Genomic DNA, 23,316 nt, shown 5'->3' with positions numbered 1-23,316 from the left:
CCCACATAGGCGTGCTGGCTGGGATCGGTCTCGGAAATTAATCGGGACGTTTTGTGACAGTTGCTTCTGCCACTTAATTTCGTTTGAAAGGCAGCAATGCTGCGTTTGCATGTTGTCTGTTATATCCACCAAAAATGCCAGATCATGAACCCAGTCTGGGTCATCCAACTGCACAAGTGGTTTCCTTTATCCTTCATGAATTGTCCGATTTCTGCATGTAACAGAAAAAACCGTCTCAACACAGCTCCTCTGCTCAGCCTTCATACCTCTGTGTGGCAGGCCATGTCCGATGTCTTTATTAGACAAAATATTGTCGATGGCCAGCATGCACTCTCTGATAAATTCCCTTATGGAATACGGCTTTGATGCGGCAGCAATTTTTTGAGCAGCAGAGAGACTGCTGCTTTTACAATAATTTCACGACAACAACTGTCTGCTGCTTCTCTTTTTTTTTTTCAATCATTGACTGCGCTACGCTCAAACCAGAGAGAGAGAGAGAGAGAGAGAGAGAGAGAGAGAGAAATGAAAGAGAGAGAGAGAGAGAGAAATGAAAGAGAGAGAGAGAGAGAAATGAAAGAGAGAGAGAGAGAGAGAGAGAGAAATCAAAGAGAGAGAGAGAGAGAGAATGTTTTTTTTTTTTCAATCAATGACGGTGCATGCGCTACGCTAAAACCAGGGAGAACGAGAGAGAGCTGCATTCCACAAATTCTTGGTACTTTAACTGGGCATTGTTCACAGCTGCAGCAATTAAGACGCGCGGGAGGGGTGGGGGGCCGCATGCGGCCCGCGGATCGCCAGTTTGACACCCCTGCCTTAAGGCCTTTGAGGTGGCTCCAGACTTCCCAAAACAAACTGGTCAGGCTACTAATTGGCCTCACCCCCCGAACCCACCTCACCCCTGCCCACTTTGACAGGCTAGAATGGCTTAGGGTCGACGAGTACAGCATCTTGCAATGCTATAACCACATATATGTGTGTTTGTTTGTGTGTGCGTGTGTGACACACATACATACATATATATACATTATATATATATATATATATATATATATATATATATATACACACAATTACACATACACACACACACACATCACACACAGCCCACCTCTAAACCATATGGGACCCACTTGAGGCCCATATAGTTCAGCCCATCTTGAAACCATATTGGACCCATGTAAGCCCCACAGAAATTTTCCACATTGGGCCCACCTAGGACCCAGGTAGAACCCACTTAAAACCCACATGGGCAAGCCCAGGTCCCACATAAAAACGCCCACTTGGGGCCCACCTAGGGCCCAGGTAGAACCCACTTAAAACTCACATGGGCAAGCCCAGGTCCCACATAAAAACGCCCAGTTGGGGCCCACCCAGGGCCCAGGTAGAACCCACTTAAAACCCACATGGGCAAGCCCAGGTCCCACATAAAAACGCCCAGTTCCATATGGGTTGCATGGTAGCCCACCTCTGAACCATATGGGACCCACATAGGCGTGCTGGCTGGGATCGGTCTCGGAAATTAATCGGGACGTTTTGTGACAGTTGCTTCTGCCACTTAATTTCGTTTGAAAGGCAGCAATGCTGCGTTTGCATGTTGTCTGTTATATCCACCAAAAATGCAAGATCATGAACCCAGTCTGGGTCATCCAACTGCACAAGTGGTTTCCCTTTATCCTTCATGAATTGTCCGATTTCTGCATGTAACAGAAAAAACCGTCTCAACACAGCTCCTCTGCTCAGCCTTCATACCTCTGTGTGGCAGGCCATGTCCGATGTCTTTATTAGACAAAATATTGTCGATGGCCAGCATGCACTCTCTGATAAATTCCCTTATGGAATACGGCTTTGATGCGGCAGCAATTTTTTGAGCAGCAGAGAGACTGCTGCTTTTACAATAATTTCACGACAACAACTGTCTGCTGCTTCTCTTTTTTTTTTTCAATCATTGACTGCGCTACGCTCAAACCAGAGAGAGAGAGAGAGAGAGAGAGAGAGAGAGAGAGAAATGAAAGAGAGAGAGAGAGAGAGAAATGAAAGAGAGAGAGAGAGAGAAATGAAAGAGAGAGAGAGAGAGAGAGAGAGAAATCAAAGAGAGAGAGAGAGAGAGAATGTTTTTTTTTTTTCAATCAATGACGGTGCATGCGCTACGCTAAAACCAGGGAGAACGAGAGAGAGCTGCATTCCACAAATTCTTGGTACTTTAACTGGGCATTGTTCACAGCTGCAGCAATTAAGACGCGCGGGAGGGGTGGGGGGCCGCATGCGGCCCGCGGATCGCCAGTTTGACACCCCTGCCTTAAGGCCTTTGAGGTGGCTCCAGACTTCCCAAAACAAACTGGTCAGGCTACTAATTGGCCTCACCCCCCGAACCCACCTCACCCCTGCCCACTTTGACAGGCTAGAATGGCTTAGGGTCGACGAGTACAGCATCTTGCAATGCTATAACCACATATATGTGTGTGTGTTTGTGTGTGCGTGTGTGACACACATACATACATATATATACATTATATATATATATATATATATATATATATATATATATATATATATACACACAATTACACATACACACACACACACATCACACACAGCCCACCTCTAAACCATATGGGACCCACTTGAGGCCCATATAGTTCAGCCCATCTTGAAACCATATTGGACCCATGTAAGCCCCACAGAAATTTTCCACATTGGGCCCACCTAGGACCCAGGTAGAACCCACTTAAAACCCACATGGGCAAGCCCAGGTCCCACATAAAAACGCCCACTTGGGGCCCACCTAGGGCCCAGGTAGAACCCACTTAAAACTCACATGGGCAAGCCCAGGTCCCACATAAAAACGCCCAGTTGGGGCCCACCCAGGGCCCAGGTAGAACCCACTTAAAACCCACATGGGCAAGCCCAGGTCCCACATAAAAACGCCCAGTTCCATATGGGTTGCATATAGTTAGCCCACCTGGCACCCATAAGGGAGCCCACCTCTGAACCATATGGGACCCACATAGGCGTGCTGGCTGGGATCGGTCTCGGAAATTAATCGGGACGTTTTGTGACAGTTGCTTCTGCCACTTAATTTCGTTTGAAAGGCAGCAATGCTGCGTTTGCATGTTGTCTGTTATATCCACCAAAAATGCAAGATCATGAACCCAGTCTGGGTCATCCAACTGCACAAGTGGTTTCCCTTTATCCTTCATGAATTGTCCGATTTCTGCATGTAACAGAAAAAACCGTCTCAACACAGCTCCTCTGCTCAGCCTTCATACCTCTGTGTGGCAGGCCATGTCCGATGTCTTTATTAGACAAAATATTGTCGATGGCCAGCATGCACTCTCTGATAAATTCCCTTATGGAATACGGCTTTGATGCGGCAGCAATTTTTTGAGCAGCTTTTACAATAATTTCACGACAACAACTGTCTGCTGCTTCTCTTTTTTTTTTTCAATCATTGACTGCGCTACGCTCAAACCAGAGAGAGAGAGAGAGAGAGAGAGAGAGAGAGAAATGAAAGAGAGAGAGAGAGAGAGAAATGAAAGAGAGAGAGAGAGAGAAATGAAAGAGAGAGAGAGAGAAATGAAAGAGAGAGAGAGAGAGAGAGAGAGAGAGAGAAATCAAAGAGAGAGAGAGAGAGAATGTTTTTTTTTTTTCAATCAATGACGGTGCATGCGCTACGCTAAAACCAGGGAGAACGAGAGAGAGCTGCATTCCACAAATTCTTGGTACTTTAACTGGGCATTGTTCACAGCTGCAGCAATTAAGACGCGCGGGAGGGGTGGGGGGCCGCATGCGGCCTGCGGATCGCCAGTTTGACACCCCTGCCTTAAGGCCTTTGAGGTGGCTCCAGACTTCCCAAAACAAACTGGTCAGGCTACTAATTGGCCTCACCCCCCGAACCCACCTCACCCCTGCCCACTTTGACAGGCTAGAATGGCTTAGGGTCGACGAGTACAGCATCTTGCAATGGGTCTGGTCCACAAGATTCGATACACCACCAAGATACCCATGTACCTGTCTAAATACCTCACCAAGATACCCATGTACCTGTCTAAATACTTCACTAAGATACCCATGTACCTGTCTAAATACCTCACCAAGATACCCATGTACCTGTCTAAATACTTCACTAAGATACCCATGTACCTGTCTAAATACCTCACCAAGATACCCATGTACCTGTCTAAATACTTCACTAAGATACCCATGTACCTGTCTAAATACCTCACCAAGATACCCATGTACCTGTCTAAATACTTCACTAAGATACCCATGTACCTGTCTAAATACTTCCTTAATGTCAACGAAGTCCACTCCCACAACACCAGAGGGAGTTCAACAAACCATGTGCAACCCAGATTCGGCACAAACAAGGGACTAAATTATTTTTGCTCCTATGCCACCAAAATGTGGAACGCCCAGTCATTAGGACATGCAAATCCCTTGACTCCTTCAAAACCGCCCTCAAAGGGCACCTACGGACGGCTGCAATTCGAAACTGGCCTCCGTAAAATCTGAATCCCCACCACCCACCCCTTTTTCCCCTCACTGTATATGTTTATTTTCCCTTTTTACCTCCTTTATGATGAATTCCTGTTCTGTTCTTTGACTATATAGAAGTGTCTATTTGTACGTCTCTAAATGTTTTGATGAATTGAACAAGGTGGACCCTCTTGTAAACAAGTATAATGCTTAATTGGGTCGTCCACTCACAGTTAATTGAGTTGTGCTTGAAATGTACTGTAATTCTGCAAACTGTTAATAAATATTTCATTTAGGGCCGGGACTTTAACGCGTTAACACTCCCATCGCCCAGGACGAAGTTCTTTGTCCTTTCTATTAGTAATGCCCGACACCCAGGACGAAGTATTGTCCAAAAGTTTATTGATATGAGAACGGATCGCATGGCTCCACAGCCTGGGAGCACCTGTTGGGCAATCCTCGGTGTTGTGCAAGAGTGTGACGTCATCGAAAAACTCTAGTACTTAATTTGATCCTTTCCCCTCACACCCGCGGAAGTGCAGTATACAGACCTTAGAGACCAACGGCGAGCGTCGCTTGAATTTCATTGTGCTATCGCCCAATCGCCCACTATCGCCGGGCGACGTTCTTTTCGGCCGACGTTCCTCCGCCCACTTTTCGACCATCGCCTGTTCGCCTGCTATCTATCTTCCGCCGTAGTCTGAAGACCCACCTTTTCAGACTCCATCATTGCCCATAGCACTTATCCTACCCCCTTAGATAGCACTTTTTAGACTTAGATAGCATTTGAAACAGACTTATAGCATGTCATGTAGACAGCACAATAATTGCATTGTATGTAGTCATAGCACATCATAGAACATGTATAGCATAGTATAGTATATATAGTTAATATGTATAGCGTCATTATATAGATATGTTCTAGTTACATTCTTAGCTTACGCATGTTTCTTGATAAATGCATTTTATATATGTGATGTATTCCCATACTTTTGTTCTTGCCTAATGTAAGTCGCTCTGGATTAAGAGCGTCTGCTAAATGCCTAAATTGTAAATTGTAAATTGATAGACAGTAGGGTCCCATAGACAGTAGGGTCCCATAGACAGTAGGGTCCCGTTGACAGTAGGGTCCCATAGACAGTAGGGTCCCATAGACAGTAGGGTCCCATAGACAGTAGGGTCCCATAGACAGTAGGGTCCCGTTGACAGTAGGGTCCCATAGACAGTAGGGTCCCATTGACAGTAGGGTCCCATAGACAGTAGGGTCCCATAGACAGTAGGGTCCCATTGACAGTAGGGTCCCATAGACAGTAGGGTCCCATAGACAGTAGGGTCCCATAGACAGTAGGGTCCCATTGACAGTAGGGTCCCATTGACAGTAGGGTCCCATTGACAGTAGGGTCCCATAGACAGTAGGGTCCCATAGACAGTAGGGTCCCATTGACAGTAGGGTCCCATAGACAGTAGGGTCCCATAGACAGTAGGGTCCCATTGACAGTAGGGTCCCGTAGACAGTAGGGTCCCGTAGACAGTAGGGTCCCATAGACAGTAGGGTCCCATTGACAGTAGGGTCCCGTAGACAGTAGGGTCCCGTAGACAGTAGGGTCCCGTAGACAGTAGGGTCCCGTAGACAGTAGGGTCCCGTAGACAGTAGGGTCCCATAGACAGTAGGGTCCCATAGACAGTAGGGTCCCATTGACAGTAGGGTCCCATAGACAGTAGGGTCCCATAGACAGTAGGGTCCCATAGACAGTAGGGTCCCGTAGACAGTAGGGTCCCATAGACAGTAGGGTCCCATAGACAGTAGGGTCCCATAGACAGTAGGGTCCCGTAGACAGTAGGGTCCCGTAGACAGTAGGGTCCCATAGACAGTAGGGTCCCATAGACAGTAGGGTCCCATAGACAGTAGGGTCCCATTGACAGTAGGGTCCCATAGACAGTAGGGTCCCATTGACAGTAGGGTCCCATTGACAGTAGGGTCCCATAGACAGTAGGGTCCCATAGACAGTAGGGTCCCATAGACAGTAGGGTCCCATAGACAGTAGGGTCCCGTAGACAGTAGGGTCCCATAGACAGTAGGGTCCCGTAGACAGTAGGGTCCCATAGACAGTAGGGTCCCGTAGACAGTAGGGTCCCGTTGACAGTAGGGTCCCATAGACAGTAGGGTCCCGTAGACAGTAGGGTCCCATATACAGTAGGGTCCCGTAGACAGTAGGGTCCCGTAGACAGTAGGGTCCCGTAGACAGTAGGGTCCCATAGACAGTAGGGTCCCATTGACAGTAGGGTCCCGTAGACAGTAGGGTCCCGTAGACAGTAGGGTCCCGTAGACAGTAGGGTCCCATAGACAGTAGGGTCCCATAGACAGTAGGGTCCCATAGACAGTAGGGTCCCGTAGACAGTAGGGTCCCGTAGACAGTAGGGTCCCGTAGACAGTAGGGTCCCGTAGACAGTAGGGTCCCATAGACAGTAGGGTCCCATTGACAGTAGGGTCCCATAGACAGTAGGGTCCCGTTGACAGTAGGGTCCCATAGACAGTAGGGTCCCATAGACAGTAGGGTCCCATAGACAGTAGGGTCCCGTAGACAGTAGGGTCCCATAGACAGTAGGGTCCCATAGACAGTAGGGTCCCATAGACAGTAGGGTCCCATAGACAGTAGGGTCCCATTTACAGTAGGGTCCCGTAGACAGTAGGGTCCCGTAGACAGTAGGGTCCCGTAGACAGTAGGGTCCCGTAGACAGTAGGGTCCCGTAGACAGTAGGGTCCCATAGACAGTAGGGTCCCATAGACAGTAGGGTCCCATAGACAGTAGGGTCCCGTAGACAGTAGGGTCCCATAGACAGTAGGGTCCCATTGACAGTAGGGTCCCATAGACAGTAGGGTCCCGTTGACAGTAGGGTCCCATAGACAGTAGGGTCCCATAGACAGTAGGGTCCCATAGACAGTAGGGTCCCGTAGACAGTAGGGTCCCGTTGACAGTAGGGTCCCATAGACAGTAGGGTCCCATTGACAGTAGGGTCCCATAGACAGTAGGGTCCCGTTGACAGTAGGGTCCCATTGACAGTAGGGTCCCATAGACAGTAGGGTCCCATAGACAGTAGGGTCCCATAGACAGTAGGGTCCCGTAGACAGTAGGTCCCGTTGACAGTAGGGTCCCATAGACAGTAGGGTCCCATAGACAGTAGGGTCCCATAGACAGTAGGGTCCCGTAGACAGTAGGTCCCGTTGACAGTAGGGTCCCATAGACAGTAGGGTCCCATTGACAGTAGGGTCCCATAGACAGTAGGGTCCCATAGACAGTAGGGTCCCGTTGAGAAATAATGCACTTCCGGAAGATTCGTCTGGCTGTCGCCCACTGTTAAAACGTAGGGTTAGACCTTTCTCTCTCCTCAGACTAACACTAAGACCTTTCTCTCTCCTCAGACTAACACTAAGACCTTTCTCTCTCCTCAGACTAACACTAAGACCTTTCTCTCTCCTCAGACTAACACTAAGACCTTTCTCTCTCCTCAGCAGCAGTACACCTCCAGCTCCTCCGGCGGGGAGAGTTCCTGTGAGGAAGGACGCATGCGTCGCCCGACTCACCTTCGACCTTTCCATCACCGCGGCGGCGGCGGCGCGGACTCCGACGTCCCGCTGCTCCGCCGCGACCCAGACGAATACTCCAGCAGCGAGCAGTCATGTGACACGGTGATCTACGTGGGCCCAAACGGGACGGCCATGTCGGACCGCGAGCTGACGGACAACGAGGGACCCCCGGAGTTTGTGCCGATCATCCCATCTCTGCTCCTACAACAACAGACGCACAGTCACAGTCAGGTGAGGGAGACGTTACACAACACAACACAACACAACACAACACAACACAACACAACACAACACAACACAGTCACAGTCAGGTGAGGGAGACACAACACAACACAACACAACACAACACAACACAACACAACACAACACAACACAACACAGTCAGGTAGTAGTAGGCCTACTCGCTGACAATACGTGTCTGCGTCCTAAAATCTAGTTTTGCTTACATGATCATATTTCACATTAGTCTCACTGACATTGCGTGTCTGCGACATCTATTGGATGGTGTGCGTAGGAGGGTGGTGTGACTACGTGGTGGTCTAGTGGATGGTGTGCGTAGGAGGGTGGTGTGACTGGATGGTGTGCGTAGGAGGGTGGTGTGACTACGTGGTGGTCTAGTGGATGGTGTGCGTAGGAGGGTGGTGTGACTACGTGGTGGTCTAGTGGATGGTGTGCGTAGGAGGGTGGTGTGACTACGTGGTGGTCCAGTGGATGGTGTGCGTAGGAGGGTGGTGTGACTACGTGGTGGTCCAGTGGATGGTGTGCGTAGGAGGGCGGTGTGACTACGTGGTGGTCTAGTGGATGGTGTGCGTAGGAGGGCGGTGTGACTACGTGGTGGTCTAGTGGATGGTGTGCGTAGGAGGGTGATGTGACTATGTGGTGGTCCAGTGGATGGTGTGCGTAGGAGGGTGGTGTGACTACGTGGTGGTCTAGTGGATGGTGTGACTACGTGGTGGTCCAGTGGATGGTGTGCGTAGGAGGGTGGTGTGACTATGTGGTGGTCCAGTGGATGGTGTGCGTAGGAGGGTGGTGTGACTACGTGGTGGTCTAGTGGATGGTGTGCGTAGGAGGGTGGTGTGACTACGTGGTGGTCCAGTGGATGGTGTGCGTAGGAGGGTGGTGTGACTACGTGGTGGTCTAGTGGATGGTGTGCGTAGGAGGGTGGTGTGACCATGTGGTGGTCCAGTGGATGGTGTGACTACGTGGTGGTCTAGTGAATGGTGTGCGTAGGAGGGCGGTGTGGTGGTGGGAAAGTTGAAAGACACAAAGTTGAGTCATAGAGAAAAAAAGAAGAGTTCAAAGCCTCGCTGAGAGTTTCCTTTGATAAATTCATTGCAAAAATCCTCGATCCAACCACGCCCCAATCAGCCGCGGGGCCCTGCGCCCCAATCAGCCGCGGGGCCCTGCGCCCCAATCAGCCGCGGGGCCCTGCGCCCCAATCAGCCGCGGGGCCCTGCGCCCCAATCAGCCGCGGGGCCCTGCGCCCCAATCAGCCGCGGGGCCCTGCGCCCCAATCAGCCGCGGGGCCCTGCGCCCCAATCAGCCGCGGGGCCCTGCGCCCCAATCAGCCGCGGGGCCCTGCGCCCCAATCAGCCGCTGGCAAAATTAATCTGGCAAGATTAACCAGTTTTCATGAAACCGCTATAATCACTGATCCAGGATATTAAACCAGGATATCTGTTAAATCCCGGTTTAAGTTGTGTGAAACGGGCCCTGGTGAAAAGAAGACACTACATACCAACCCAGGAGCTCCATGTCTGCCATGTGTCAATACATACCAACCCAGGAGCTCCATGTCTGCCATGTGTCAATACATACCAACCCAGGAGCTCCAGTCTGCCATGTGTCAATACATACCAACCCAGGAGCTCCATGTCTGCCATGTGTCAATACATACCAACCCAGGAGCTCCATGTCTGCCATGTGTCAATACATACCAACCCAGGAGCTCCATGTCTGCCATGTGTCAATACATACCAACCCAGGAGCTCCATGTCTGCCATGTGTCAATACATACCAACCCAGGAGCTCCATGTCTGCCATGTGTCAATACATACCAACACAGGAGCTCCAGTCTGCCATGTGTCAGGAAATGTTTGCAATGGAATCTAGTGCCCTTCCTGAAAGAGGTCACATGATCTAGTGCCCTTCCTGAAAGAGGTCACATGATGTGTGTCACATGACAAAACTGAAGCCTACTTCCTGGTTTTCTTCAAGGTCAATTAAATAAGGTTAGGAAGCGAAGACCGTACGGCGTACAGTGGACTCCATGTTGCTCCCTGGAAGGAAAGAAACATGCATAATTGAGACCAAGGAAGCTGAAAGTAGGACACTTTAATAAAAACTCTATCTATGTATCTATCTAGTACCCTAGCCTGCCAAACCCGGAACCTCCGTTTTCAGCGTTTATATTCTTTAATCCTTGTTTTTATCTGATCGAATCGTTAGCTACCGTTCGTTAGCATAACACTCAAAGTGGGACACCTAGTGTCCCACTTTGGCCACGGCCATTTTGAAGATGCGCGCGCATCCACTTGCATGGTATGGGCTGCATTCAAAGCCCTCTATCTCAGAAACGACATTGAGGGGGCCGTTTCTGGGGAAGACAAGGTTTTTCAACGGCCTGTAGCAGGCGCTGTGATACTCGCGGCCGGGTTTTTTCCACCACCGACCGAGAGAACAACAACCGGTGAAGACACCACACACAGCATTTTGTCACTGTAACATGCGATTACGGATATTTTGGCTCTTCAAAGTAAGTGTTACGTGCGATAAAACCTTAATTGGCAATACGCTATCGAGGGATTAATTAATGCTGGCGGGGAATTGGGTTAAGGGTTCAGAGTCTTGCTCAAGGACACTTCGACACAAACTCAGGGGGAGCCCGGGATCAAACTGGCAACTCTACCCCATCCCCATGAGCCACTGCCGCCCCCTAGTGGTCACTCTACCCCATGAGCCACTGCCGCCCCCTAGTGGTCACTCTACCCCATGAGCCACTGCGCCACTATCAATAATAAACAATAGCTGGACCTGTACAGTTTGCACAAGGAACCATGCACTAAACCAGTGGTTCCCAAAGTGGGGTCCGGGGACCCCCAGGGGTCCTTGAGGGAGTCCCAGGTGGTCCCCAGGTACATGATAGTTATAGGAACCAAATGGACCCTTATGGGTCTGTAACTCTGAGAGTGTAATTGGTTCCTTTTGGACACTCTCAGAGTTAAATTAAGTTTGAATTCACAAATACAATATGTATTGGGGGTCCCAGAGGTAGAAATGCCATTAAATAGGGGTCCGTAACCTAATCCAGGTCAAACCGGGGGCCCCAGAGCCGTAGAGATCTTCTCTTATATTATGGGGGGGGGGGGGGGGGGGGGGGGTCCTTAATTGGCATGCGGACCCCCATTTCCAAATGGGGCTCATTTAGCTGAGAATTACTGTCATTTTGACATGAAAACGTTTGGGAACCAACTGCACTAAACACTGTTTAATTTGTGTTCATGGAAACAGGCCCAGCCTCAAGACGAGGACCAGACCCAGCCCGGTGGACCTCTGTGCCAGCCTCTGTCCCAGCCTCTGTGCCAGCCTCTGTCCCAGCCTCTGTGCCAGCCTCTGTGCCAGTCTCTGTCCCAGCCTCTGTCCCAGTCTCTGTCCCAGCCTCTGTGCCAGCCTCTGTCCCAGCCTCTGTCCCAGTCTCTGTCCCAGCCTCTGTTCCAGCCTCTGCCCCAGTCCACCCAGCCCTGTGGACCTCTGTGCCAGTCTCTGTCCCAGCCTCTGTGCCAGCCTCTGCCCCAGTCCACCCAGCCCTGTGGACCTCTGTGCCAGTCTCTGCCCCAGTCCACCCAGCCCTGTGGACCTCTGTGCCAGTCTCTGTCCCAGTCCTGCCAGGCCCTACTGGGGCAGCCTCTGGCTCCCGTCCCAGAAGAGGGAGGCGAGTGTCTGAAGTGCAACACCTTCGCTGAGCTGCAGGAGAGACTGGACTGTATCGACGGCAGTGAGGAGGTGACGAGAGAGAGATCATTATTTAATATATAGCTACTGTTATACTAAATACACATGAATACGTACAGTATACAATCTAATTTAATCTACTACTATTACATTATATCTTGTTTGATTTTCTATTATATTCATTGTTGGGGTTTGGGGCGGGGGGGGGGGGTTATGCCTTTATTGATAGTATTGTGACAGGAAATGGGGAGAGAGATGGGGGAGTGACTTGCAGCAAATGTCGTTGGGATCGGGAGTCGAACCCGCAACCCTATCAGGCTGCTAGTTACCCGGGAGCGCTAGGGCCGATGTTCTATTACGGTATATTCTGTTGTTACAGATTACAGAGTATCATTCTTTGTGTAACTTAAACCTTACATCCATCCGTCTGTAATTCCTTTCTTTCCTTAATTCCTTCTTTCTTTCCTCATCAATGTGTCTGTGTCCTGTTTCTAGGTGGCTAAGTTCCCGTTCGAGGAGGTTCCTGGCAGTAAACAGGAGCCAGCCTCAGTGTCACCTCCTCTTCCTGCTCCCGGAGCACACTCTGGACATGAAGGTAAAAACACTATACCGAATATAGAGCCGTTTCCACCCCAAATCAACCGATAATTCCCAGTAGGTTACTTAATACTCCAATCTTATCGAGCCGATCGGACCTACTGCATGTAGTCTGGAGCCTACTGGCTGTCATTAGGACCTACTGTAGTCTGGAGCCTACTGGCTGTCATTAGGACCTACTGTAGTCTGGAGCCTACTGGCTGTCATTAGGACCTACTGTAGTCTGGAGCCTACTGGCTGCCATTAGGACCTACTGTAGTCTGGAGCCTACTGGCTGTCATTAGGACCTACTGTAGTCTGGAGCCTACTGGCTGTCATTAGGACCTACTGTAGTCTGGAGCCTACTGGCTGTCATTAGGACCTACTGTAGTCTGGAGCCTACTGGCTGCCATTAGGACCTACTGTAGTCTGGAGCCTACTGGCTGTCATTAGGACCTACTGTAGTCTGGAGCCTACTGGCTGTCATTAGGACCTACTGTAGTCTGGAGCCTACTGGCTGCCATTAGGACCTACTGTAGTCTGGAGCCTACTGGCTGTCATTAGGACCTACTGTAGTCTGGAATCTACTGGCTGTCATTAGGACCTACTGCATGTAGTCTGGAGCCTACTGGCTGTCATTAGGACCAACTGTAGTCTGGAGTCTACTGGCTGTCATTAGGACCTACTGCATGTAGTCTGGAGCCTACTGGCTGTCATTAGGACCTACTGTAGTCTGGAGTCTACTGGCTGTCATTAGGACCTACTGCATGTAGTCTGGAGCCTACTGGCTGTCATTAGGACCTACTGTAGTCTGGAGCCTACTGGCTGTCATTAGGACCTACTGTAGTCTGGAGTCTACTGGCTGTCATTAGGACCTACTGTAGTCTGGAGCCTACTGGCTGCCATTAGGACCTACTGTAGTCTGGAGCCTACTGGCTGTCATTAGGACCTACTGTAGTCTGGAGTCTACTGGCTGTCATTAGGACCTACTGTAGTCTGGAGCCTACTGGCTGTCATTAGGACCTACTGTAGTCTGGAGCCTACTGGCTGCCATTAGGACCTACTGTAGTCTGGAATCTACTGGCTGTCATTAGGACCTACTGCATGTAGTCTGGAGCCTACTGGCTGTCATTAGGACCTACTGTAGTCTGGAGCCTACTGGCTGTCATTAGGATCTACTGTAGTCTGGAGCCTACTGGCTGTCATTAGGACCTACTGTAGTCTGGAGCCTACTGGCTGTCATTAGGACCTACTGTAGTCTGGAGCCTACTGGCTGTCATTAGGACCTACTGCATGTAGTCTGGAGCCTACTGGCTGTCATTAGGATATACTGTAGTCTGGAGCCTACTGGCTGTCATTAGGACCTACCGTAGTCTGGAGCCTATTGGCTGTCATTAGGATCTACTGTAGTCTGGAGCCTACTGGCTGCCATTAGGACCTACTGTAGTCTGGAGCCTACTGGCTGTCATTAGGACCTACTGTAGTCTGGAGCCTACTGGCTGTCATTAGGACCTACTGTAGTCTGGAGCCTACTGGCTGCCATTAGGACCTACTGTAGTCTGGAGCCTACTGGCTGTCATTAGGACCTACTGTAGTCTTGAGCCTACTGGCTGCCATTAGGACCTACTGTAGTCTGGAGCCTACTGGCTGCCATTAGGACCTACTGTAGTCTGGAGCCTACTGGCTGTCATTAGGACCTACTGCATGTAGTCTGGAGCCTACTGGCTGTCATTAGGACCTACTGTAGTCTGGAGTCTACTGGCTGCCATTAGGACCTAGTGCATGTAGTCTGGAGCCTACTGGCTGTCATTAGGATCTACTGTAGTCTGGAGCCTACTGGCTGTCATTAGGACCTACTGTAGTCTGGAGCCTACTGGCTGCCATTAGGACCTACTGTAGTCTGGAGCCTACTGGCTGCCATTAGGACCTACTGTAGTCTGGAGCCTACTGGCTGTCATTAGGACCTACTGTAGTCTGGAGCCTACTGGCTGTCATTAGGACCTACTGTAGTCTGGAGCCTACTGGCTGTCATTAGGACCTACTGTAGTCTGGAGCCTACTGGCTGCCATTAGGACCTACTGTAGTCTGGAGCCTACTGGCTGTCATTAGGACCTACTGCATGTAGTCTGGAGCCTACTGGCTGTCATTAGGACCTACTGTAGTCTGGAGTCTACTGGCTGCCATTAGGACCTAGTGCATGTAGTCTGGAGCCTACTGGCTGTCATTAGGACCTACTGTAGTCTGGAGCCTACTGGCTGTCATTAGGACCTACTGTAGTCTGGAGCCTACTGGCTGTCATTAGGACCTACTGTAGTCTGGAGTCTACTGGCTGCCATTAGGACCTAGTGCATGTAGTCTGGAGCCTACTGGCTGTCATTAGGACCTACTGTAGTCTGGAGCCTACTGGCTGTCATTAGGACCTACTGTAGTCTGGAGCCTACTGGCTGTCATTAGGACCTACTGTAGTCTGGAGCCTACTGGCTGTCATTAGGACCTACTGTAGTCTGGAGCCTACTGGCTGCCATTAGGACCTACTGTAGTCTGGAGCCTACTGGCTGCCATTAGGACCTACTGTAGTCTGGAGCCTACTGGCTGTCATTAGGACCTACTGTAGTCTGGAGCCTACTGGCTGTCATTAGGACCTACTGTAGTCTGGAGCCTACTGGCTGTCATTAGGACCTACTGTAGTCTGGAGCCTACTGGCTGCCATTAGGACCTACTGTAGTCTGGAGCCTACTGGCTGTCATTAGGACCTACTGTAGTCTGGAGCCTACTGGCTGTCATTAGGACCTACTGTAGTCTGGAGCCTACTGGCTGCCATTAGGACCTACTGTAGTCTGGAGCCTACTGGCTGTCATTAGGACCTACTGTAGTCTGGAATCTACTGGCTGTCATTAGGACCTACTGCATGTAGTCTGGAGCCTACTGGCTGTCATTAGGACCAACTGTAGTCTGGAGTCTACTGGCTGTCATTAGGACCTACTGCATGTAGTCTGGAGCCTACTGGCTGTCATTAGGACCTACTGTAGTCTGGAGTCTACTGGCTGTCATTAGGACCTACTGCATGTAGTCTGGAGCCTACTGGCTGTCATTAGGACCTACTGTAGTCTGGAGCCTACTGGCTGTCATTAGGACCTACTGTAGTCTGGAGTCTACTGGCTGTCATTAGGACCTACTGTAGTCTGGAGCCTACTGGCTGCCATTAGGACCTACTGTAGTCTGGAGCCTACTGGCTGTCATTAGGACCTACTGTAGTCTGGAGTCTACTGGCTGTCATTAGGACCTACTGTAGTCTGGAGCCTACTGGCTGTCATTAGGACCTACTGTAGTCTGGAGCCTACTGGCTGCCATTAGGACCTACTGTAGTCTGGAATCTACTGGCTGTCATTAGGACCTACTGCATGTAGTCTGGAGCCTACTGGCTGTCATTAGGACCTACTGTAGTCTGGAGCCTACTGGCTGTCATTAGGATCTACTGTAGTCTGGAGCCTACTGGCTGTCATTAGGACCTACTGTAGTCTGGAGCCTACTGGCTGTCATTAGGACCTACTGTAGTCTGGAGCCTACTGGCTGTCATTAGGACCTACTGCATGTAGTCTGGAGCCTACTGGCTGTCATTAGGATATACTGTAGTCTGGAGCCTACTGGCTGTCATTAGGACCTACCGTAGTCTGGAGCCTATTGGCTGTCATTAGGATCTACTGTAGTCTGGAGCCTACTGGCTGCCATTAGGACCTACTGTAGTCTGGAGCCTACTGGCTGTCATTAGGACCTACTGTAGTCTGGAGCCTACTGGCTGTCATTAGGACCTACTGTAGTCTGGAGCCTACTGGCTGCCATTAGGACCTACTGTAGTCTGGAGCCTACTGGCTGTCATTAGGACCTACTGTAGTCTGGAGCCTACTGGCTGCCATTAGGACCTACTGTAGTCTGGAGCCTACTGGCTGCCATTAGGACCTACTGTAGTCTGGAGCCTACTGGCTGTCATTAGGACTTACTGCATGTAGTCTGGAGCCTACTGGCTGTCATTAGGACCTACTGTAGTCTGGAGTCTACTGGCTGCCATTAGGACCTAGTGCATGTAGTCTGGAGCCTACTGGCTGTCATTAGGATCTACTGTAGTCTGGAGCCTACTGGCTGTCATTAGGACCTACTGTAGTCTGGAGCCTACTGGCTGCCATTAGGACCTACTGTAGTCTGGAGCCTACTGGCTGCCATTAGGACCTACTGTAGTCTGGAGCCTACTGGCTGTCATTAGGACCTACTGTAGTCTGGAGCCTACTGGCTGCCATTAGGACCTACTGTAGTCTGGAGTCTACTGGCTGTCATTAGGACCTACTGTAGTCTGGAGTCTACTGGCTGTCATTAGGACCTACTGTAGTCTGGAGTCTACTGGCTGCCATTAAGACCTAGTGCATGTAGTCTGGAGCCTACTGGCTGTCATTAGGATCTACTGTAGTCTGGAGCCTACTGGCTGTCATTAGGACCTACTGTAGTCTGGAGCCTACTGGCTGCCATTAGGACCTACTGTAGTCTGGAGCCTACTGGCTGCCATTAGGACCTACTGTAGTCTGGAGCCTACTGGCTGTCATTAGGACCTACTGTAGTCTGGAGCCTACTGGCTGCCATTAGGACCTACTGTAGTCTGGAGTCTACTGGCTGTCATTAGGACCTACTGTAGTCTGGAGTCTACTGGCTGTCATTAGGACCTACTGTAGTCTGGAGCCTACTGGCTGTCATTAGGACCTACTGTAGTCTGGAGTCTACTGGCTGTCATTAGGACCTACTGTAGTACTCTGGAGCCTACTGGCTGTCATTAGGACCTACTTTAGTCTGGAGCCTACTGGCTGTCATTAGGACCTACTGTAGTCTGGAGCCTACTGGCTGTCATTAGGACCTACTGCATGTAGTCTGGAGCCTACTGGCTGTCATTAGGACCTACTGCATGTAGTCTGGAGCCTACTGGCTGACATTAGGACCTACTGTAGTCTGGAGCCTACTGGCTGCCATTAGGACCTACTGTAGTCTGGAGCCTACTGGCTGTCATTAGGACCTACTGTAGTCTGGAGCCTACTGGCTGTCATTAGGACCTACTGTAGTCTGGAGCCTACTGGCTGCCATTAGGACCTACTGCATGTAGTCTGGAGCCTACTGGCTGTCATTAGGACCTACTGCATGTAGTCTGGAGCCTACTGGCTGTCATTAGGACCTACTGTAGTCTGGAGCCTACTGGCTGTCATTAGGACCTACTGCATGTAGTCTGGAGCCTACTGGCTGTCATTAGGACCTACTGTAGTCTGGAGCCTACTGGCTGTCATTAGGACCTACTGCATGTAGTCTGGAGCCTACTGGCTGTGATCGGCGTTGATAACACCTTAACCTGATCTTATGGGTCTGGACATGATAACACCTTAACCTGATCTTAAGGGTCTGGACATACTGAGAACGACCAGCCTCCTCACACCCTCACCCAAACATAACCGCAAGCACGTCGCAGCGCGGTCCCAACCTTAACGCATGTTCGCCAACCTTAATCCTGTCGTTTTCCGGGTTTTCGTTTCATCAGTCTTACTTTACTTTATTTGTTTTTTTGGACAGGACAATGCATATTAATGGACGTCACATGGACGTAAATACACCGGATATAGCACAGTTGCTAATTTTCATCCGCAGTCCTCACAAGAAACACAAAACGGAAAACAGACAGGCAAACAGTGGAATACATTTACATAACATTACATAGGGAACACAGCATAACAAAATAAATACACACACACACAGGGTTCCCCAATTCATTTTCCTCAAGGGCCATATTTTGAGTAGGGAACCAGGCTGGGGGCCGAGTCTGCACGCGCGAAGAATTGGGTTTTTTATTTTTTCATTAATTAATTAAAATGTGTTCTCAACCAGTGGTCCGGGGACCACCAGTGGTCCTTGAGGGGGTGCCCAGTTGGTTTTCAGCATGCAACCAAGTGTAAAATGACTTATACTGGATCTCTTGTCCACTAGTCCCTTCCTAACATTTTAGTCTAGTTTGTATTTGTTGACAAAACTGTCAGTATATTTAGTCTTAGTTTTAGTCATCGCAGCTTAGTTTTCATTTAGTTTTCATTTAGTTTTCCTCAGTGGAAAAATGTAGTCGACGAACATTTTTTGTCATAGTTTTAGTCGAACAAATCAACAAATCAACAACGAACATTTTTTGTCATAGTTTTAGTCGAAGAAATCAACACCGTAAGTCACAATTTCCCACCATACCTCTTCTTCGGGTTCCTCCTCAGCCCCGGAAGGAGGTCCCCCCTCCCCCTCCTCCTCCTCCTCTCCCCCAGCCAATGAGGGGAAAGGGGGTGATGTGGACACCAGGGAGCAGTCTGAGCAGTCTGGAACCCACCGTCTGGCCCAGAGCTCTGGGTCCTCTGAGCAGTCTGGAACCCACAGTCTGGCCCAGAGCTCTGGGTCCTCTGAGCAGTCTGGAACCCACAGTCTGGCCCAGAGCTCTGGGTCCTCTGAGCAGTCTGGAACCAGGAGCATCCAGGGTGGCAGCCCATCCCTGATGAGCCTCCATGACAGGTGAGTTTGTTCCAGTAGAACTCCAGAAGAAATTCTGTAGAACATTTTAAATCGACTTTCCGTTGAACTTATGTTATATTATCGGCAATAAATGGCCAAATCGTTACGCGGTGGTTAAACGCACCAAATTTGGTACACACACTCTTTAGGGTGTATCTCACCATCTCAGAAGGGTCTCTTTAGGGTGTATCTCACCATCTCAGAAGGGTCTCTTTAGGGTGTATCTCACCATCTCAGAAGGGTCTCTTTAGGGTGTATCTCACCATCTCAGAAGGGTCTCTTTAGGGTGTATCTCACCATCTCAGAAGGGTCTCTTTAGGGTGTATCTCACCATCTCAGAAGGGTCTCTTTAGGGTGTATCTCACCATCTCAGAAGGGGTGCCAACAATTTTAGACACATTAAAGGCTTTTTTTAGGGAAAAATCCAAAATGGCCGCCAGAAATTACCTATTATTCCTAAAGGTGATATAATTCTGACATTTTGACTGATTGTGCCAAAAGTATAACCTTTACATTTATAGTAATTACACTAATATTAAAGGATTTGGCAAAAAGAACACATGAAAAATGTCTTGAATATTTTTTAAACAACTTTAAATGCCAAGAATGTACTTAAAAAACACTCGGAATGAGATGACCTTCCACATGAATCCCTTTCTGAGTGATATATTGTCAATGTTAAAAATACACAATTGGTTTTAAAAACTTTTAAAAGACCCTATTACCAATAGATAATATATTGTAAAAATCTTAACCCTAACCCTAACCCTAACCCATTGTTGTAACCCAATTTTCACGATTTTTCAAAAATAGCAGACCTACAAGCTCGTAGCGCGGCACTCGTTGCCGCGCTATGAGCTTGTAGATCTGCTATTTTTCAACAGCTAAAGCATAACATAATGCTTTAAAACACCAAAATGGGTTCCCGCCCACAATGGGTTAAAGATGGAGTGCCACGATTTTTTCCCACCCTAAAACATGATCATCAGGTATTATTATAATATAAGGAGGAAGAACTTGTTCCAAAAAGTGTACAGTATTTGTTAAAATCATGCTTTTATGTGGACACGCCCACCAGTTCATTAAGTATGCCTGGTTTGCCTGGTGGGTGGTGATGGGTGGTGATCCACCTGAACTGAAGCCGCACCCACAGCTGTAGTTGTATGATAAAGGGGGAGGGGTTAGGGGAGGGGCTGATAGTGTGATGTCACTATATTACTGTTGGCCCGTTTGACTGTCAAGGGTTCAGCCTCCAGGAAGAAACCCTAAATACAAAGTGAATACACCATTGCACATAAAAATGACTCCAGGGTGTCTAATGAAGTACTGTCACCTCATAGACACATGAAAAACTGGAAAAATACAAAAATTGTGGCACTCCATCTTTAAGAATTAAATTAAATATCTTCTTTGTGTGATTGGACAGCCAGGAGTCTCTGAGCACGGACAGTAAGACACGCCCCCTGGGTGACAGTAAGACACGCACCCTGGGTGACAGTAAGACACGCCCCCTGGGGTCACCTCGCCTTGGCATCGCCAGTCTGACCCGAACGTCAGAGTACAGGTAGGCTACGCACGCACACACACACACACATGCACACACACACACGCACACACACACACACACGCACGCACACACGCACGCACGCACGCACACACACACACGCACGCACACACGCACGCACGCACGCACACACATACATAAACACACACAAAAAACATAACTCACTTATTTTATCACTCGAAAATTATATATATTTTTTGTAGATATTACGGAAGTCTCGCAAGATTAGATTCCACCTGTGATTTCAGCCAAGTCTCCTTGTACCCATTTGGGACACACCCCCTGTGGAGAGATTGTAGTCCTTATAAACGGCAGATTGTACTCCAAAGGGAATTGTTATGGCAAAACTTAACTTAAATAATAATCACTATTATGGGTCCATAAAACATTTATTCAGCTCTTTTGAATGCATTAATTGCATACACTATTCGGTGATATATTTTCTGCCTATTCGGGCCGAAACCGAATAGGCCGAAATGCATTGTTAGCCATTTATATATATATATATATATATATATATATATATATATATATATATATATATATATGATGCGTATAGGCTACCGGTATGCTTTTTCTTCTCCATTAAACATGTCAGTCAATCAAACCCTATCATTAATCCTACCCTACCCTACCCTACCCTATCCTACCCTATCCTACCCTACCCTAAACCCACCAAATACATGTTGCAACAATAATATATAAGACAGGCTGAGGCTGAGCTGACAATAGATTAACCCATTCAGACAAATGTCTTCTAAATCCTGACAGTTTTCTGAAAAACCTCATGTTTCTGTCAGTCTTTCTCAAACATTTTCATGTCAAGGACCCCCAAAAATATATGCAATTGGCCGCCGGACCCCCCCCCCCCCCCCCATCTGAAAATATGTTGTTCCAGTGACCCCCCCCCACCCACCCAGAAGCAAAGATTTGAGTTAAAAACGCTCGCTCTGAAAGAATATATTCAAAGAATTGCACCACATTTTTCACGATTTTTCAAAAATAGTAGACCTACAAGCTCGTAGCGCGGCACTTGGTGCCGCGCTACGAGCTTGTAGGTCTCTTCTCGTCTCTTCTCAAAGGGTCAATAACAATAGATATAAACCTGAATGCTGTGTGTGTGTCTGTCCAGATCTCCCTGCTCTCCTTCTCAAAGGGTCAATAACAACAGATATAAACCTGAATGCTGTGTGTGTGTCTGTCCAGATCTCCCTGCTCTCCTTCTCAAATGGTCAATAACAACAGATATAAACCTGAATGCTGTGTGTGTGTGTGTGTGTGTGTGTGTGTGTGTGTGTGTGTGTGTGTGTGTGTGTGTGTGTGTGTGTGTGTGTGTGTGTGTGTGTGTGTGTGTGTGTGTGTGTGTGTGTGTGTGTGTGTGTGTGTGTGTGTGTGTGTGTGTGTGTGTCTCCAGATCTCCCTGCTCTCCTTCTCAAAGGGTCAAGGTGTTCACTCAGAAAGGGGTGTGGCCAGGAACACCCCCCCTCTCAGCCCAGGACAGCCAATCAGGAGACCGTATGTGTCCGATTATGAATACTGCGTATAATACACTGTGGGCTCCATTTAGGGGTGTCAAAAAGAATCGATTCGAATTAGAATCGCGATTCCGTTATGAACGATTCAAAATCCATTCATAATTTCCAAAAATCGTTGCCAAAAATGTAAGCTCACCCTAATCACAGTAAACATCATGTCTTCAATCAGTTACTGTAGTCACTTCAGTTCAAGACTGGAGTAGATTGTGATGAAATCCTATGTATTGAATCGAGAATCATTTTGAATAGAAAATCGTTTTGAATCTGGAAAAAAAATGCTTTTGAATTAAAAAAAAAATTGAATCGAATCGTGACCCCAAGAATCGGAATCGAATCGTGGGAGACCCAAAGATTCACAGCCCTACCCCGTATCCCTAAACTTCTTTGGCTTTTTTTTACTATTTTGATAAACATTTTAGAATAGTTCAACTAGCCAATCTACATCGACACGGTGTGAGCTTGTAGACTGGCCATTTTAACTATTCAAAAATGTTTATCTAAATAGTAAATAAAGGCAAAGAAGTTCAGGGATAAGGGGTTTAGCGGTGACGAAAATGGAGCCTGTGTATACATACAGTGTGTGTGTGTGTGTGTGTGTGCGTGCGTGCGTGCGTGGCTGTATAGTTTTGTTCATTAATTCTGGTGTATTAAGTCTACTGTGATGTATTCCGTGGGGGGTTATGGTGTATTAAGTCTACTGTGATGTATTCCGTGGGGGGTTATGGTGTATTAAGTCTACTGTGATGTATTCCGTGGGGGGTTATGGTGTATTAAGTCTACTGTGATGTATTCCGTGGGGGGTTTCAGTCTAACAGGTGGGTGGTACTGTAGTTGTGGTTAATGAGGGGAATGTATTTTATAATTACTCTCCTGGGAAACGGCACCAACCTCCATCTCTTCTTCACGGTACATTGCTGCGGTGTTGCAATCGTTTGCCTCTGCTGCTCATTTAAAAAATAAATATTTCTTCTTTTTTCTTCTTATATATGTGACCAAATTTGACTGAGAGACTGCCATTGGATTTTTTTGATTTTTTGTTTTTTTCACGTCATATGAAA

The 23,316-nt window shown here is 48.5% G+C and overlaps 1 protein-coding gene across 1 annotated transcript in view; it reads left to right on the top strand.

The window, feature by feature from the left end:
- Positions 1 to 7,987: 7,987 nt before the first annotated feature.
- The window catches only part of LOC306919888 (kinesin-like protein KIF26B), a gene marked incomplete at both ends in the record, with an annotated part of 74,313 nt that continues 58,984 nt past the window's right edge, over positions 7,988 to 23,316 (top strand). The window contains 6 exons of the mRNA XM_079496436.1: positions 7,988 to 8,293; positions 11,846 to 12,064; positions 12,509 to 12,608; positions 18,871 to 19,159; positions 20,586 to 20,723; positions 22,162 to 22,238. Coding sequence (XP_079352562.1) covers positions 7,988 to 8,293; positions 11,846 to 12,064; positions 12,509 to 12,608; positions 18,871 to 19,159; positions 20,586 to 20,723; positions 22,162 to 22,238 — 1,129 coding nt within the window. The remainder of the gene's footprint in view (positions 8,294 to 11,845; positions 12,065 to 12,508; positions 12,609 to 18,870; positions 19,160 to 20,585; positions 20,724 to 22,161; positions 22,239 to 23,316) is intronic.

Source organism: Electrona antarctica (genome assembly GCF_951216825.1).
Source record: "Electrona antarctica genome assembly, chromosome: 3".
NCBI lineage: Eukaryota > Metazoa > Chordata > Actinopteri > Myctophiformes > Myctophidae > Electrona > Electrona antarctica.
Note: the sequence above shows the minus strand (reverse complement) of the source record. Positions and strands in the feature narration are given on the sequence as shown.